Source organism: Lichenostomus cassidix, chromosome 6 (genome assembly GCF_008360975.1).
Source record: "Lichenostomus cassidix isolate B80296 chromosome 6, HeHo_3.0, whole genome shotgun sequence".
Lineage (NCBI taxonomy): Eukaryota > Metazoa > Chordata > Aves > Passeriformes > Meliphagidae > Lichenostomus > Lichenostomus cassidix.
The window spans coordinates 28,575,285-28,594,208 of NC_139487.1; the positions used below are offsets into that span (position 1 = coordinate 28,575,285).

The 18,924-nt window shown below is 41.2% G+C and overlaps 1 protein-coding gene across 5 annotated transcripts in view; it reads right to left on the reverse strand.

The window, feature by feature from the left end:
* Positions 1–18,924, reverse strand: part of ANK3 (ankyrin 3) — a 194,752-nt gene that overhangs the window by 89,644 nt on the left and 86,184 nt on the right. For all 5 annotated transcript variants that reach the window (XM_085064224.1, XM_085064226.1, XM_085064222.1 and 2 more), the window contains exons 10-18: positions 15,971–16,168; positions 13,874–13,972; positions 12,138–12,236; positions 10,756–10,854; positions 8,509–8,706; positions 7,906–8,004; positions 7,085–7,183; positions 3,625–3,822; positions 1,054–1,152 (exon numbers count right to left, since the gene is read on the reverse strand). In XM_085064224.1, coding sequence (XP_084920350.1) covers positions 1,054–1,152; positions 3,625–3,822; positions 7,085–7,183; positions 7,906–8,004; positions 8,509–8,706; positions 10,756–10,854; positions 12,138–12,236; positions 13,874–13,972; positions 15,971–16,168 — 1,188 coding nt within the window. The remainder of the gene's footprint in view (positions 1–1,053; positions 1,153–3,624; positions 3,823–7,084; positions 7,184–7,905; positions 8,005–8,508; positions 8,707–10,755; positions 10,855–12,137; positions 12,237–13,873; positions 13,973–15,970; positions 16,169–18,924) is intronic.

Here is an 18,924-nt window from a genome sequence, read left to right on the forward strand (position 1 = left end):
AGTCCAAATATTTACTTTAGGCAAAACTACTTTTAGGCAAGTAAATTTGAAATGGACCACCACTGCATATATGTACTTCATATTAGATAAAAGTGATAAAGAATTTCAGATTTGTCCTCAAGAGATGTTTAATTTCTTAATACTATTTTTGAAGGTAGAGCAGAGCAATATATACTGACAATCTAATAGGTAAATGTTTACCATCAGTATAAAAACAGTCTAATCTTAACTCAGGACAACAGAAGAAGTCAGTTCCCTAGCATGTACCCTGTGACAAAACAGTTCCATTAGGGCTATGCTTTGCAAAAAAAAAGCATCTTGGAAATTCAGAGGCACTCAGCCATGGAGGTTGAGTGAAGCTGTAGGAAAAGGAGGGAAGTTTCTATGACTGAAAAATTGCTTTACTTGCATGTCTTTGAATGGCTATTTAGCATTGGCTCAGGGGAAGCTACTTCCATTCAATTTTATAAAGTTTTTCTAAGTTTCATAAAGCCTCTTAAGCCACGGGAAAAGGTATTTAACACTTAATAGCCTGGAATACCTTAATTGCATTGGCACTGTTTCTTTTACTGTAAACACAGATCTTTTCAGTAACAGTTCTCATGTGTTTTGTTTTTACTGTCAGGCAAATGAAAAGTAACATACAACATGTGGAAAATACCAAAAGCAGATGAGATTAAGCCTAGGGAAAAAGATTATATGACTCTCTAGAGAGACAGCTCAAGATTTTGTAAAAGTTTTCTTACTCAAAAACCAGATCAATCCCACTTAGCTTCAGTGAAGCAAAATGATAGGATACAATCTAAACCCATATTGATCCAAACATTTGGCAAGAAATAAGCTTACTGTTCAAAGGCTGAGCTTGACATTACACACCCAAGTTTACATGTCTTCAGTTTTCAGAGTAAACTGCAGAATAAAACTACAATAATTTATTACAAGGCATGTTTCTCTGCTGCGATTTCAGTTTCACCCTGAAATCAATTACTAGTCCTGTCCAGAGGCTCAGGAGTCCTGACAGGAAATATTTCATGCTGACAGTGGTGTCAGTACCTTTGTCTGTGAATCAACAGCAGCTCCTTGGTTAACGAGAACCTCTGCTACATTGACCCTGTCCTCTTGAGCAGCCAGGTGGAGAGGCGTCAGTCCACTCTGCAAATCAGAAGCAACAAGTAAAAAGCTTCAGAGGAGGCTCATGGATACTAAAATGCAAATTCAGGCATCAGTAAGACCCCAAACATCTAACTGAATTTACACATTCCACTTTCACTGTGTAAGGTGCTTCACAATCACACTGTTGATCTGCAAGAAAGTACAATTCAAAGGCCAGGAAAATAATGATTCTTTTAGACAAGGAACATTTCTCTATGCAGTGTTTCGTGTGGGATACGAAATCAGAGCGCTTTAAGGGGAAAAGTCACATTAAAAAAAGATTTTTTTTTAATGTCCTAATTCACTTCCTTAGAATGAGTAAGACTTTAAAAGAAATATTGAATCATTGTTTACACTTCTGGAAGTTTTCATAAGTTACATTCACTCAGATTTACCCTTACCATTTACTCCTCTACTGGGCCATTTTCAGACACAAACACAAAAGAATAAAACTGCATTTCTCTGAGATCAGGCACATTTCCCTCTGCTCAGGGAGTATACAGGCTTGATAGAAAACACGTACTGATTGCAATTTTTCTTATTTAAAACTCAAGATCTAAATATCCTTAAAACCTCATTGAACAATGCAACTTTCTGCCACATAAAAGCTATAGAAGACAAAAGTGGCGGAAGAGAGAATCTGCTGAGGAGATGTTGTTAGGAATGAGAAAGAATTTCCTTTACTTGCAAATTAGGGTTCATTTTCTCTCCTGTTCCTACTGCCTTTAGCACCAAGGACAGAAGAACAAGTGGTAGCAGATGCCACATCAGGCAGAAACACTTGCTAAGTTTCCTACCCTCAAACCCAAACCCACATCCACAGTGCATTCCCTACCAAAGGTAGCTATTTTGAGAGTTCCCACTGTGCTTCACTCCAAGATGCAATCCTGATGATAACACAGCTTAGGTGGGACACCTTACACAAATATGTTGCAGTAACCAACTATAAATTACCTAATGGAGCCTGGATATTAAGGGCCAGCCCTTCTAAAATGATTTAGCAAGTGCTCAGTGCCCACGCTGGGGCTCTGAGCATGCAGCTCCCAACCATTCTGTGGATCCTGAAGAAATAAATGCTCTTTTTATTCCCATTGCAAAACTCAGAAGTCAGTGTGCTTTAAACATCTGGCTTCAAATGTAGAGGTGCTGTGCCCTGAGGAAACGTGCATCCCTGAGAGAACATGAGGGGAATTACTCCCAAAAGGTGGTGTTATCAGCACAGTGAGAAATTGGAGATTACAACTGAACAGTAACAGATTGAAGGATTCTGCAGATAATTAACCTCTGGTGGCACTGAATCAATGTACCAAGCACTTCAATGACGTTCTCTGTGTCAGCCTCAGCAGCAGAATGGGATAGCCAATGGATGCAGAACATGGACATGGCAGATTTCCCTGTGGGGATATGAAGTCCATCCTGCGCTGCATAAGCCCACACACAATTGAGACTTGTGGGGGAAAAAAATCCACATCTGCAAGAAAAGCTTTCTGAAGGAGAACCCAAAAATAATCACATTGTAAAGTGAGAAGCAGGAAAACACAGCAGCCCTGTGCAGCAACACCCACAGCCTCAGAGGACACTAAATCTGCCTGCGTGCTGACAATAAGAAATGTTTTCCATGAAAAAAATTCCTATTGCCTCTCTACTCTAGCCACTCAAATCCATACTGAAACTGCACTTGACAATATCAAGTACTGATGTTTAGTGGGGCAGTCAAGGAATTAAGGTTGCATGTTTGCTAGAAACATTAGTATAGAGTAGACTTAATAGCCTATTAATTCACACGTAAACTAAAATCCATCCATTTTCCTTTCTTGCCACCTGGAGAAATTACATCAAAAATCGCTGTGGTCTAATGTACATACCCTGAGAAGGGAGAATCAGGATGTGTGTTCCTATTAAAGAACAAAATCTCAAAGTTGCTGTTATTACCCCATTAAAAAACTCAGCATCCCTGAACAAGTCAGCTGTCACCATTAGGTGGTAATATTGGTTACCACTTGCTGGTACACATTACAGTTTTTGTTAAAAAATATTTTAATACTAAAAATGTTATAAGTACAAAAAAAATCACAAATAATATAACAAATGTTCCAATTACAAATGTAAAAATTGAAAAATGCTACCATGAAATGGGCGGAAATATTCCTAGAGGCTGATAAATGACAGGAGGCAGCCCCAGTAGCCCCTGTGGGGAAGAAGACATTTTCTCTCTGGGCATGTTTTGGCAGAGCAGCATAAATTAATGCTGGATTAATAAATTCCACTGCAGCACATGCTATCACTTGGGCACTACAAAATCCAGTCCATTCAGTGTGACACAGCATGCTGCTCTTTGCTGGGAGAGATGATGATGTGTGTTCAGACACCTGCAGCAGCTCCCAGCACGCGCAGAAGCACAGTGGGCAAAATTTACCTGCAGGTGCCTCTCCATCCCACCACCACGCTTTTCCAGGCAGGAGGAACACTGACCTTGTTGCTGAGGTTGACATTAGCATTTCTGGAGAGCAGCAGTGACACCATGTCCACGTGGCCGTCCTGGGAGGCGAGGTGCACAGGGGCAATGCCCTGCCTGGTGACGGCGTTGGCATCAGCGCCATACTCCAGCAGGGTGGTGGCAATGTCCATCTGGTTCTTCTTGGCAGCTATGTGCAGCGGTGTGTAGCCATTCTGCCAACAGAAAGCACTTCATGGCAAGCTGCTCACTGAACGAGGTGATAAATCACTTTTCTGAGCCTACCCAACTCTGTGAATAATTATGCCATTAGTTCTAAAAATTCTGTCAAACTCTGTCAAATACAATGTTAACAAGCTGTACAAACCAATGTATCTGACCTTTAAGCAATCATTTTTTTGGAAATTACTGCTACAAAGAGGAGGATTCTGAAGTAAACTTTCAAATTTGGGAAAAAATATTCAGAAAAGGACAATCTATAGCAATAGGAGCAGGACTTTTGTTTCATAGACATTTGCTACTTTTCCTTACATGTACATAAAATCTTTAACAAACAGAAGAGCAGGATGTGTGTTCATAACTCGGAACAGCTGTTATTGTTTGGGTTTTTTTCCCATTTCCCAGTGTGAGCTAAAGCATTCTGTACATGAAATATGGCCTTTCTTGCAGCATTTAACGTAAACCTTACTGACAGGCTGTTTTTTTCAGATCAAGGGAAAATGAAAGCATATAACTTTCGTATCATGCATTCCTTATCTTTTTATTCCTTCCAATATGAGTACCCAGTGGAGCCCACTACTAAAAATAAAAATGCAGTATCTATTGCATGCTAAAGTTTTGTAATTCTAAAAAAAGACAGATAGGCAGAGAATAGATAAACAGATATGAAGAATAACTGATCAGCATGCAAACACCAAAACTCTGACAGAGGTAGGATTCAGATTCAGTTCAGACCTTGGATACTAAGATATCTGAGAATGACTCTCAGGAAACACAGTGCCATAATCAATAATGGAAGCTCATGGGCACTGAATTTTCACTTTGACGAAAAAAGTGCTTCAGGAAAACAAACACAATCCTCTCCCTTAGACTCCCTGTATGATACTGTCATATAAAACAACTATTGCCACATGACCACCTAATAAATCCTAAATATCACATGCTAAATCCTGCATATCTGCTAAAAATGTGTCCTTTAAATGGAGTTCCTGTTACATTATGTAAAACAACAAATGCAGTTTTCAAGCCTTTTCCTCAGAAATGGGCATATATTGCTTTCAGTGGAATGGACAGCAGCAGGTTGCCAAGAAAAGGCAAAAAGGGAGCTGAAAAATAAATGCTGAATTTCAGTTCAGTCCCAGTCTGCATCTTCTCCTCATAAGGGCAGCACTCTGTCACTATGCATAGACGGAGAAAGCAACAGAGAAGTTTAGAGGGAAGGATATTGGGTTATTCTGGTTGCCAGGGAAAAGAGGGGAAAAAGGCAAAATGGTTAAAGATGATGGGACAGAGGAAAACTAAGGCTTTGGGGATGTGGTGGCAAGGAGGAAAGGCACTGTAAAGTGTATGCCAAATTGAAATTAGGGATAAGCCTCATGCAAAATTAGGCACAAGCCTGATTTTTGCCTATGAAAGAGCAGAAGGGTTCATCAGAATAACTGTGTAACAGCACTGTACTCTGACATGCCCATTTCCCATACCCTGTCACTTATCACTCTTCAAGGCAGATTTTGCTGGGCCTGGCTAATGAGCCACTCTTAAGATAAGTGTTAAAGACAGCAGTGCCATAGGAAAGGCAACTGCTGATAAGACTAACTGTGGAGCCAGTGATGAGATATGACATAACACATTCATTACTAGACCACATTTACAAAAGAAAGGGGAAATCATCTGCTGTTACCAACATCATCTTACAGATGAGTGCACAGGGGGTGCCCGAAGCCACAAAAATGTTATGGTTAATTTTATTTAGTATTGACACTCTGCTCAGTGCTGCCATGGCTCACTTGCTGCAGAGCACTAACAAATGCTTTCTTTTAGGCACACTTACAGCTGGCACTTAGAGGCCTGAAGTGGCAGCTGCAGAGCTGCTCTGGTACAGATGGGGAAGCTAAGGTGACCTGACACGTGAGTTTGTGCAAAACTGTACCACAGCCTACAGGGTTTCCACCTTGGTTTGGACTTCCCAAGCCCTTGGCAGAGGCTGCTGCAATCCCTGCCCCTAGAGGATGCACAGCTTCCACTGGCAGCTTCTCTCAGTAAAAACTGGGTCAGTGCCTTCCCATCCTCTTCAGAAGGCCCTTTCTTGCCCCCAGTGGCATTTGAGAGTGCAGTGCTGTAGTAGTGAAAGATCAGAGATCACTCCAGTTCTCCCCTGGGGCGCTGCGCTGGCAGATTGCCACTATCGACAGTATTGATTCTGAGCTGCGGCTTGCTGCTGGCAGTCCGTGTTTATTTAACTTCCCCCTCCTTGCACTACAAACTCTGGGATCCACCATGCGTGGCACACTCCATCCTCTTCTTCAGCCATGCAGAAGGCCTGCAGTGCTATGGCTGCACTCAGCCATGTGTGAGAGGAAGGCAATCAAGGAGTGCTGTCCATCTAGCTACAATACTGGCTTTTCCACTAGCTCTCCTTTCTCCACGGGGTTTTCTTTTGCAGTGATTCAAGGAAATTATCTGGGTTGTTTCAGATGAGGTATTTACACTGCAGTTAACCTGCTTTTACCTACATATGTTTCCATCCTGCTTTACCTACTGTTGCTGTTCAAATATCGATTATATTTTGACTGATTATAGGATTTATCCATGCCATACTTAAAACTGGGATTCACGAAAGAAATACACAGTTTAAGCTTCTCTAAATTATCTTTCTTCTGTGAGCGAGTAGAATAAATTTACATATTTATTCTTTCATATCCTCTGAAACCTTACACTAGCTATTGTCTTGCCTACAGTAAATTACAATCAAAGCAGGGCTGTGACTAGTTTCATTTCTTGTCAGTCCATTTACGCTGGGGTTGAAGTATTGTGAAGCACATGAATAATTACATATATTGTGCTGAGAAATTTATCTCGCCTCAGATGTCATCCTGTGGCACAATACAGGAGAAGTATGCCAGTATAGCTCAGCTTTAACCCCAAGCTTGCCCTGCACAGATATTAAGATGCAATGATACAAAATTGGCTGGCTTGGCAAAGTTACTGAAGAGGCTGGACAAATGAAAGCAAGGCTCAGTGTTTTCTGTGTGAAACTGGTGATTTAAAGTGTTTCTGCATCTTAATTTGCTTTTCTTACTGCTATTCTATTCACCTGCAGAACTAACAGCTTTACGTGGATGTGAGACATTAACAAACACGGTCACTTGAGCCTCCTGTAACTGCAGACATACAGCTTAGAAAGAACAGAGGCAGAGAGGGAATAAAGCAACACAAAAAGCCTGGGTATTGTTCTCCCAGAGTGGCCAATACTTGTACCTTGGCAGAGGCGTGAGGTGAAGCTCCCTGGTCCAACAGCAGGAGGGCCACTTTTTGATTATCGTAGTGTGCAGCTACATGCAGTGGTGTTAAACCGCTCTAAAAACACATGCAGAACAAACAAGTGCTGTTACAGACCCTCTCCAGGGGAAACTCAGGACATTGGAAAATTCCAGTAGATAAGGTGAAAAACCACATTTGTTACTCAATTCGTGTATCCAGAGTCTTTGAGAACTTTTAGAATCCAAGAATAAAACAGAAATTTGGAAATCTTCCCTGAGCTGTGGAAGCCCCACTCACTTTTCCCAGGGAAGATGAACAGAGAAGCACATAACTGAGCTGCCCCCAGGGTAAGGAGGTCACACCTTTGGCAATGTTTTTCTTTTACTGCAGTGGATAAGTAAACTGCCCCTCGGATCTGTAAAAATCCAAGCTGGGCTAGTTTAAAAAGCTTGAGGTCCTACTGGCCTTTGCCCCCCGGTCATGAGACCTGGGGAAGCAGAGCCAGCTGCCCAAATACTCTGATAAGGACTGTAAATAGTCTGGGTAAGAACACAGGGGAATGGTTTTTCTCCATTCCCCTGGATGTGAACACAGAGCACATCATTTTGTTGTCAATTAATGACAATAAAAGTCACTTTTGTGGAGTTTGCTGGCTCTAGGAAGCCCCAGCAGGGGCTGGAATACCCCATGAAGCCAATTCCAGCTAAATCCAGGCTGTGGATACTAGTGTGATGGTAAGTTGGTAAGAAGATATTGTTAAAATATTATCTAGTTTTAGACATTTGCTGTGTGAGTAGCAGTGGCTTCTTCTGTCCTACCTTTCCAGAAGCATCAGGAGATGCATTCTTCTGAAGCAGGAGGTTGGCTACCTCAATTTTCCCGTACTTTGCAGCCACATGTAGCGGAGTAAATCCTTTCTGTAAGAGAAAGCAGTTACATAGCAGCCTCGGGCACTCTTCCTCAGGGTAACGTTTGTCTCTGATCTACAAGGATGCAACTGTTTCCATCCATCCCCTACACAGTCCTGAGCCCAGGCAGCAAGTCTGCAGATTCCCAAGTGCCCTGTGGGGTCTGGAGGCCCTTCCCTTGCAAGGCAAAGCACTATCTACATTAAACAAGGGAAGAGTTGGTTCCTTTCTTCACACTACCAAAGACCCAAGGGCGAGCTTATCAACACCCGCCTGGAATTTCTGCCCTGCATTCCTTCCATTCCGAGGAAACGCTTGTCTGAGCACTGGGATGTTTTGTCACACATCAGGTCCTGAGGTAAAAGCAAGGAGCTCTGTACCCTTTTAATAAAATGTAAGCTCACTCTTACACTCTTTGTGTGTGTATATGACTCCTGCAGCATTTAATTCACAAGCAGCTCTTGACACAGGTACATTTTACAATTCGATCTGTCACTCCTGCAACTTGCTTACCTTGGTGATGATAGAGAGAGATGCACCATGATCCAAAAGAACAGAAGCCACATCTTCATGCCCTTCCCGAGCAGAAAGATGCAGGGGCGTGTAGCCCGACGTGGTGGCTGCGTTGGGAGATGCTCCCTGCTGCAGCAGCTGCTGCACGATGTCTGCTTTCCCCAGGCGGGCAGAAATGTGCAGCGGCGTTTGGTCATCCTAAACACAGAGGGAACAACACAGTCCTGCGTGAGGAAACCACAACTCATATTTGGACAGAAAATATTTGCCCACATTCTGTCACTTTTCCAAATTGCAGACGAGCATTAATTCTACTGAGGTCTTACCCAGTGAATATTGCATACTGACTTTCTCTTTGTCATATAATAAAAGTACCTTGTGCTCTGTAGGTGCATCACAAAATATTACAGACAAGTACACAATCCATAAAAGTTAATAAATTTATCAATTTTCTTTCTTATCTGGATTTGCCTCACTTTGCTTTGCAGACCTTTCTTAAAACACAGCCAGTGCATGGTTCTGTTCCTCATGTATTGATCTGTTTTATGTTTCTCAGTAACATTTAATAGCTCAATCAATTACTGCCTAGAAACTTGCATAAGGTATCATAATTTTGAGCTTTTTAAACTGATGAATGATTGTTTGGTATTGTGCAGATAACTCTTCTGTAGAAGTAACTCCAGGTAGAGCCTGGAGTGGAAATTCACCGTCACTTTCTCACTTCTTGTTCAGAAGACAATAATCTGAACAGTTTTAAGTAGAGGGGTTTCCCTGCCACAAAGCTCACAGTTTATTTCTTCTCCTTCACTGAAAATATTATGATCTTTGTCACCTTGTGTTTAAGAGAGAATATCTTCCCTACTTCTTACCTGGCTTTGTATTTTTGTCCTCCCCATTTGTACCGTCTTTGGATTAAGCACACTATCACAACAGCGTGGCCAAGCATCTTTCTCTCCCCATTCTCCCCCACTGAATTTCTCACCTTTTGAGCACTTCTACCCCAAGTCCTGCAGTTCTGGGCTGTTCACTGCAAGGGAGACTTCTGCCCATGCCCATCCTACACAAGTGATTTTACACGTCTGGGATTTAGGATGGGAGAGTGCCAGGATATGAACGCTACTCCTCTGCAGGGCAATTCTCCTCTGATGGAAGGAGAATCTTCGTGGCTCTTAAATGACTCCAGTTTGCGCCTGTTTGCCACAAATTTCTCAGAGCTGATGTTAGCGCTAGTGTATCATCTACTGCTTGCATTTAGTTGTTATTTATGATAACAAATTGATCACAGGCAATAGCAGTTTGCACAAATTAATCATCCTGTGAATTTACTCAGAAAATATTTGCTTGACTGTGCTTCTGAGCACAAGCTGCTCACTTTCAAGGCTGTCTTTGGAGATTACAAACCACATGAATCAGTTCTATTGTCAAGCTCCTTGCAGACAGAAAGTGTATCAGCTATAAATATTTAGTCAGAGTTCCTTATAAGTAGATAATCTTAGCAAACTTATTTGTGACCTAATTCACAGATAATTTCACAATGAAAGATAGAGGTTTTTTGGGTTTTGGGGTTTTTTTCTTAAATTATATCCATTTTATCACCATTTGGGGGAAAAAAATATTTCCCGAGGTTACCTATTAAAACTGCTATTTATTGCACCCATTTATCCCCTTGCCCTGCCTGTTTCCTGGAACTCTTTGATTTCCATAATTTTCTGTGTTCTTTCATGTCTCTTGACCATTCCTTTTTCCTCCACCCTTATCTTCCTCAATTGCAATTGTTTTTATAGGATCTGTTCCATCTTTCCAGCCCTCTGCTACATCCCTTCACTGTGCCTCCTTCCTTTAGGAGGTGTTCTTTGGAAGTCTAACTATTTTTGAATGCATGCAGGCTGTTGCTTTAGGAATACAACAGGAGACACCAGGAGCCTTGGTTTTCCAGTTCTGCTCAAATAAAAGCAGATTTGGGGAATTCCTCTCCTGCCTTAAGTCTCACTTCAAAACAAAACTCTTCAAACACATGATAATTTATATTAAAAACCGGAATGGTATCAGCCTGACATCATCTGCCTTCTCTCTTGCAGATCACTCGTGGCTACACTAAGAGGGTACATAAAACATCAGTCAGCATCACACAAAGAACCTTGGCTTCATCTCTTTCTACTCCCAAATGACACACACAAGATGAATGAGAGTCCTTGCTTTGTCCAGCACAGACCATCCAGGTTTGTTACACCTGAGCCATCTCCTCACCTTGGCTTTTGCCTCCACCTGGGCTCCGTTTTGTACCAGGTACCGGACGACCTCTGTCTGGCCAGCTCTGGCTGCCATGTGCAGCGCTGTCTCTCCTCTCTGCACACAGCAGCAAAACCAAAACACAATTAAACACACACTGCAGGAACAACAAACACCAGCATGTTTCATAAACACAGAAATACTGGCGACACAGTTCAGAGTGATCTCCACTAGAAAACTTTGCTGCAGATGTGTGTAAGATGTAAGATTAAATCAATATTTGACCTGTCACTGCGTGCAGCAAAGCAATTTATTGCAGGGTCAGTTTCCCAACACTGTAGGGTCTTTGTCACTATCTTTTGCTGAAAAGAGACAGTGCAATTTTTGTATTACTAGCATTTTTTTTGCTAACAATGTTAAAAATTACGTCTATTTAAATGGAGCTGAATTCAGTAAAAAATATATTTAAAATTTTGTATATTCAGGCACACATATATTTGTCTTTCCTTCTGTAATGCCTTATGCCCCTACTATCATTTGTTATCTGACAAGCACTGAGGTGATTGAACAAGAAGGAAAAAAAAAATCATTACTGAGTACATTCATCTAAAGCTTCATGGACTTAATGAAAGACAAATCCAAGGAAACCAGGACAAATTCAGGAGGGAAAGTGGTTTCTACGTTTTTGGATATCGGTATGTCTTTAAGTACAAACACCTGCTAATTAACAAATGGTATAGCATTTTTACATCATCTACTAGAATTAGCAGGTGAAGACCTTTACAGAACATTGTCTTCCAGCAGCACCTGTGCATGGAAGGTGAAAGGGGGATTTTGAGGCCAAGCTGTTAAAGAGGATCAACAAGCTTCTGCTCTCCTTCCACTTCCCAACTTTCAAACACCCATCCACTAAGGAGTTTGGTTTTTACACATACCCTGGGAGCCTTGGGGCACACAGCACACAGCCAGAGACGAGCGCGCTCGGACGGCTGGATGGACACAGGCAATATGTCCCCACAATCTGCTGCAATCTGTTGAATTTTCCTTACATGGTAGACCCCCGGGGTCTTGGGAAAAGAGGGCTCAACAGTCAAGCACAGATCTCAAAAATTATGTATGAGAGGCTACAGTATGTTCTCATTCTTTACTTCAGAAAATAAAGAGAATAGAGCCTGCTTAGGGTCAGCCCCTTTGGAAATTTCCTCAACCTGCCCAGCATCTCCCAGGCCGGAGTCAGCAGGCTGTACTTTGCCATGACTCCAGCATTAGCCACAGGTGCTATGGAGGTGGATGGTGCACACCAGAATTAGGCACTTCATCCCAGTACTCCCTCCAGATATCATCCTGCATTGCCAGTCCTGCCTGGAAAGGAAACCCTGGAAAGGAAGCCCATGACTCACCACATTGGTAGTGTTGGGGGATGCTCCATGATGCATTAGCTGCGATACAATATTTACATGTCCCATGAAGGCAGCAACATGGATTGGCGTTAGGCCCGACTGAAAAACACACCAAAGTCCAATTTAAATACCTACTTCCACATTCAAAGGATGCCATGAGGAAAACATCAATTATTCTAAAGCGAGTAAACGCAGGTGCTTGATCTTCTGAGAGGGTTTTATCTTCTCAAAACCATATACATGTGCTTAAACGAAAGGGCACACACAATTGGAAACACTGATGAGTGTGATTCATGTGCAAACATATAAATGTTCTAGGAATTAATTCAGTAGTTCTTTGTCAACAATCAGCCAGAGCTAACCAAGATTAAGATTAGGCATTTGCCAAATACCACCTTGGAACAGAAAAAATAAAAGGTAGACGCATTGCTGGCACAAATGTAAGGCCTTTGAAACTTTCAGCTAGTGCAAAAAAGAACACCATCATTAAACTGCACCACTGCTCTTACACAGGATATGAAAACCCAGCTGGAGAGAAAGAGAGGGAGGGAGGAGAAGGGAAAAAGGGAGCAGTCATTTAGCAGGGCATGACCTCGAGGATTTTGCTTTTAAAATCCAATCAGTAGTTAATATTTCCCCACATAGAATTACCCTAAAGCCTCTTCACAGCTGCTTCTGCACAGCTGTACCAACAGTCAGACAGAGGTTTAAAAAGGGCATTTTGCTACCAAGAGAAGGGGAAAACTCAGTGGCTCTCTGGAAATCCCCACAATTTAGGCAGCCTCCCCACAGACACATACAAGTCCCAGAGGGTAGAAGTGAGGAAAACATTTTTTTTCCTTTCTCATGTAGAACACCAAACATGAGCAGGAAGGCAGAATAACTGGCTGAGTGTGCTACTTCTTTTATCTGTTTCAAACGATTCAGTAAATGCTTTTAGAAGTTTTAAAAGCTAGTCTGGAGAGAGTGAACTGTAGCCAGGGCAGGCTCTGCTGTCCCTCAAGTGAGCCAGGAAGGGGGCTGTATGGAAGGGAGCTGCTGAATAATTAGAACAAACACCCACACATTAAATCAAACTGTTTTGTGGAGATGAACTATTCCCTATTGTACCTTGTTTAATCCATAGAATTCCCTATCATTTTCTAACATGGTCCATTCCACAGTGGCCACATATTCATATACATACATGAAGATATGTATGTAGATAAAAATTCCCATAGGTACATAATCTCTGAATTATGCAAGGACTGGGTGCAGGCTATCTCATGGTGACTGGAGTGACAGCATGTTCATTTCTGTCTAGTTGTGAAGCCCCATGAGGGTGGGTGAATACAACTTCTCTGTGGAAACTCAAAACAAGGTCTGAATTAAACTACCTCTTAAAATAGGATTTGAGTGAACCATAGTCTTCACCTTGATATCTGTAACACAGCAAGTTTTATCCTCAGTGCCTTAAATTACAGGAAAAAATTGGCAGAAACTGTAGGTTTTAGAAAAATGTGTCTGTTACATTTCACTTGTTATTCTCACTGTAATCCCAGCATATTTCAGTTGTTTGTGATTCATTAGGGCAACTAACTTTATTGTTTAGTTTCATTATTTTGTAATACCTTGCTGAAAACAACTGTTGACTTGACTGGTCCATGCTCTTTCCGAAATATTCAAATATGAATCAATACAGTTACAATGAAATTTGTAGGAAAAGCAAACCCAAGCATAGAAAGACCATTTCTTACCTCAGTTACAGCTTGAATTGATGCACCGTGCTTTAGAAGAAGTTCCATTACTTTTATTCTGTTCTTCTTGCAGGCAATGTGAAGAGGTGTGAAACCATTCTGGAAATGAGAAAGAACATATTTTTTGATACCTCATGTGTCATTAAAAATAGAATTGGATATGGAATTCACAAAAAAGATTTTTTTGTTTAAACAAAACACCTCCCAAAAATTGTTTTGGCTTTACTAAATTCTTCATGTAAAAGTAAGAAAAAATTTATAAAAATATAAAGATCTATTTCATATATCCAGTTTTAATTATGAAATGTATTGCCCACTCTAGTAATTAATTTATTTTAAAAATTCTCAATTCATGCAAAACTATCAAACCCTTCCTTTGTGCTTACCATATTCACTATTAACTAGGTGGGGTTTTCTGCTGGAGTTTTTGGGGAATTTGGGGTGGGTTTTTTTGGTTGGTTTTCTTTCAACCTTTTAGAACTGCTGGGAAAAAAGCACTTTACCTTTTATGAGCTCTGGAATTTACATCTTCTAACCTATTTTTACTATCTGTTGGTTTTTTTTTTCATTCATTACCTGTCAGCTTACTGCAACTACAAGTATTTCACCCCTTCCTTTAAAAAAAAAATGTGTGCAATACAGTAAACATTAGAACTACCATCTTATTTAGTGTGAGACAATACCACAGAAATCAAGTAAATCAGGAAAATAAGCTGTCCAGAGCATCCACAACTGGTACAGTAACATCACAGCACTGAATGCTGATGCTGCTCTGTACAAAAAAGCCTTTGCAGAACATTCTGAAAACAACTGGCAGAGCTGGTCCCTCAGATCTGATCAAAATTATCTTTTTTTTTAGCTATCATATAGTAAAGAATATCATATGTTTTCATGGTGTGAGGTCCATGCCATTGTCTGTTGCAGTGCAGCTGCTCTCAAACCCCTCCCTGGCAGGGGACAATGTCCAGGGTAAGCTCAGGCGTGTTTCAGGAAAGAGTGAGCTCCAGTTCCAGGTGCTGCACTCACACTCCTTCTACTTAATCCCCCTGAGTGGGGGCCAGGGCAGAACAAAAGGAAACACTGCAAGATTTAGGGCACAAGGGCATTTGTGGCTGTGTTCCCAGACCAATGAGAGGCCACTGCCAGCAACTCTACCAAGCTAAACCTGATAATGGTTTGATTATTTCAGAAGGTAAAAAAAAATATTGCAGGCCTACAATCCTCCCTGCTTGCTGGTTATAGTGAACAAAACCCATATATCACAATAGCTTGACCAAAGACACCTGAAGACAGGTTGATCTGACACAGAAAACAGAGGGGCTGAGAGAGGGAAACCTGTGGAGCTGTACTGTTTTCAGGAGAGCCAATCCCACCTGGCCTGTGAGGGCTTCAGGAGCTCAGGGAACATTTCAGGAGTTGAATGGGTTAGCACCAGGCTGTGAAACCAGTCAACCCAATTCATGTCAGAATGTAAATTTGTTTGGAACGGTTATTGAAGAACAAATCAAAGAGACATTTTAAATAGAATGGATTGTGATTGCAATTGGAACAAAAGGCATTCATGTATTCTGTTTGTGTGCAGTCTAACTGCACTAATGTATTTTGCTGCTGAAGTTGTTTTTAAAGTAGAAAGGCATATGACTCCATTGACATAAAATACCACAAATACTCATTATGTAACTCATTCCTACTTTTTACTGTTCCACATCATTAAGAACTTACAAAAATTTAAAGGTTGCTGATTATTTTCTCTGTACAAACACTTGGAAAATGAGGATTCTCTCCATACCAAAAACTGCAGCAGTTACGTCTGCAGCTGTTTCATCTATTCATAATCATTAAAAGCTACCAGGAGGCAAAAGTGCTCTATTTACACCAGAAATTCATAAATCACTGTTGACTGTCTGCAAGCAAAGGTCTTCTCTGTTTGCATGAGGTTATTAACACTTTGAACCTCAAGCGTTTGTTCTTGAGCTTCAGCAATAACAGCACATCCTCACTGTCAGCCACTAGCAGGCAGAAAACAACTCCCCAAGAAGTCTCAGCACAACTTTGCAGGGATCTCCAGCTGTGAGCAGCGACCTGCTGTGTACTCACCAGTGCTTTGGCATTAGGATTAGCTTTCTTGTCCAAGAGAACCTTGGCGACTTTGTAGTGGCCACAGTGGGCAGCGACATGCAGCGCAGTCAGGTAGTCATTGGTGACGTCATCTACAGGCACGTTGTGCTGAATCAGGAGCTGAACACAGTTGAGATGATCCCCTTGTGTTGCCATGTGCAACGGAGACAAACCATTCTGCCAACAGAAAGACCCAGCATGCATGGGTTAGAGGATGCTCAGAGAAGGGAAACTCCTCCGCGTTGTTCTCGGAGCGTTTGTTGTATGAAGCATTTTACAAGCCCAGAGAGCACCCAAAATAAACTTTACATGTTCAGTGTATAATGGTGGGGGTTCTTACTCCAGAATTTGGAGTTTGTTTGGTTAGAGTTTGTAGGCAGCCCCACACTGAAAAGCCGTCATCACATACCAGCAATGCTCTAAATGTAGCTTCTTTCAGCCAGTGTGGCTCAGACAAGCTGCTCAATTTACATGAGTTCCGTGAGAAACAGCACTTCGTGACTTTTAACACCCCAGCCAGGGAATTTGCTGGGTTTTAAAGCTGCATTAAACTTGCCACTCTAATATGGCCTGTATGTACCAGGCATGACAGCACAGGTCAGAGCTTCACTCAGTGAACACTGCAGCCTCTCCTCATCCCTCCACTCCTGTTTTCCTCAATTTGTGTTGTGCATATGCTGACACCACATTAGGCAGGTCTGGAGACCACTCTTCCCAGTCCACAGAGGTGAAACACCAAAAGTTCCAACTGGGCTAAAAGTGTCTGGATAAAACCTCCATACTGTGACCTACCAGCAGCAGTGGTAAAGCTGTTCCACCAGGGAAACACCTGAGAGAAATTAATGTACCACTGAATAGTTTCTTGCAGTGCTTAAAATCGTGAACAAGCTGCCAAAATATATTATATTTCCAGAGTAAAAGCATGAGAGAAAATTCTCAGAAACTGAAAGGACTGACACTATTTCATGAGGAAAGATTAAAAAATACATCAGAATGAAAGAGGCCTTGTTAGCAGTGGTACATAGCTCCTTCTTCCCATTGAATGTTTTTTTAAACTCGGTTCTTCTAACGCCAAAATTAGTTTTGAGTGCAGAAGCTATTCCTGCAGCAGCACACAATAGTTTATAACCTGTAAGTGAGTGCCAGCACACTGGGTCTGCATGGAGAGACACCAACCTTTGCTCACAGACGCAGTGCCCTCATGTGACCGCAGCCAGCACACGCACAGGAGCAGCGCAAAACCAGCCCAGATCTCGGGCTCTCCCAAACAAACCCTGCCCTCACCCTTCCCGGGGATAACAGGAATAACCACCGCTCCAAATAAAGGTGGAAATGCGCAGGGAAATAATTTTGAAATCGAGATGGAATAAGGATGGTGAAAGCAAACAGGCGCAGCCTGTCAGAATGGGAGAGCAGTCTGCATGCAGGGCTGAGACACGGATGTTCTTGGACACAGAAATATCTTTCAAGTAAGATTACCTCATGGGCATCTCACTTGTGATTTATGTTGGCTTGGATAAGCCTCTCTCCCATTCCCAAGGGCTACTACAGCAATTATCTGCATGGAAGCTTGATACCAGCAAGGCATTTAAAATGTTTTCACTGTCTTCTAGTGCAGTTAATAGTAGGACAAGAAAAAGATTAATTTCCCTTGGTCACCAAGCCCTCCTGGTAACAGCTTATAACTGATGATGCTTTTTAGGTTAGAGTAAAAAAATCATTAAACTTTAAACACCATTCTGCTCCATTTTTATAAGAAAGATCCTTCAGGTGAAAAGTGTCATTCTTCACAGTAACAGCCAATAAACCATGCTTATTAATGGAGTAAGAGACTGAGAAGTTTATATGGGACTCATTTATAGCAGAGACTTGTACCAAAAACACTGATATTGATAGAAAAGACAGGAAAAAACAGAGCAGCTAGATGCCAATTTGGAAAATCAGCAAAATACTTGATAAAAATCTGTCATGGCCAAGAGAAGTGAAGCAGCTAGCCAGACTTCACACAGAACACCAAGAGACAAGACTGGATGCTAAAGCAGTTGATGAGGACAAAAAAACAATTGGAAAAATGTCTTTTTTTATACCCTAGACCAGGCTTAATTCTGTTGCAGTAGAAGATACTCCATAATCTTACACAAGTCAGTTAGTGTTTCAATGTCACATTCAAAATAAAAATATTACACATAAGAGTGTTGTCCAGTCTCATATCCTTCTTGTGAGAGAAAACCCAACAATGACTGCAAGAAGTGATCTGGTACTTTACGATGGAACCACTTTGTAAATCCTCTTACGTTATTGTTTTTTTAAAGATTGCCAAGAAAATATGAAAAGGGAAAGAAATTCAAGATTAATCAAAGATATTGGCAGTCACAACATACCTTAAAACAACCAAACAAAAAAAAAAACCCAAAACCAAATAGGAGCATAGAGATGAAACAAAGTATCAAGTGTCTGACTTGGCAAACAGAAAATTACAGAGCTTATTTAGTAGTTGTGTCAAAGAACTTTAATCAGGGAAAGTGCCATTAACTCTGGGGAAAGAAAAAGAAAAAAAAGACAAAGAGCCAAAGAAGTCTGGAAAACCAGTAATTAAAAAAAAGATGGACATTTATTGACAGGGATGTCATTTCTTTTACAGAGAATTATTGGCATATCCAGGCCTAGAACTCCCTTTTCATTTTGCCTGTAGAAACCCCCATATAATCCATTGGGTCATTGCCTTCCTTGAAAATAAATCTAAGATTATTCCAGTGCAAAAAAGGGGCAGCACTACACTAAAGCATCTCTAGCAGGAAATAGCTATCAAACTGCAGCCTGGTTATTATTTGGAAAGAGTTTTATATAACATGAGAAAACTTTGTGAAGTTCAGAATCTTTCAAAGATGTGTCCTATTTCCAATAATATATGACTTAATTTGAAGAGAATGGAG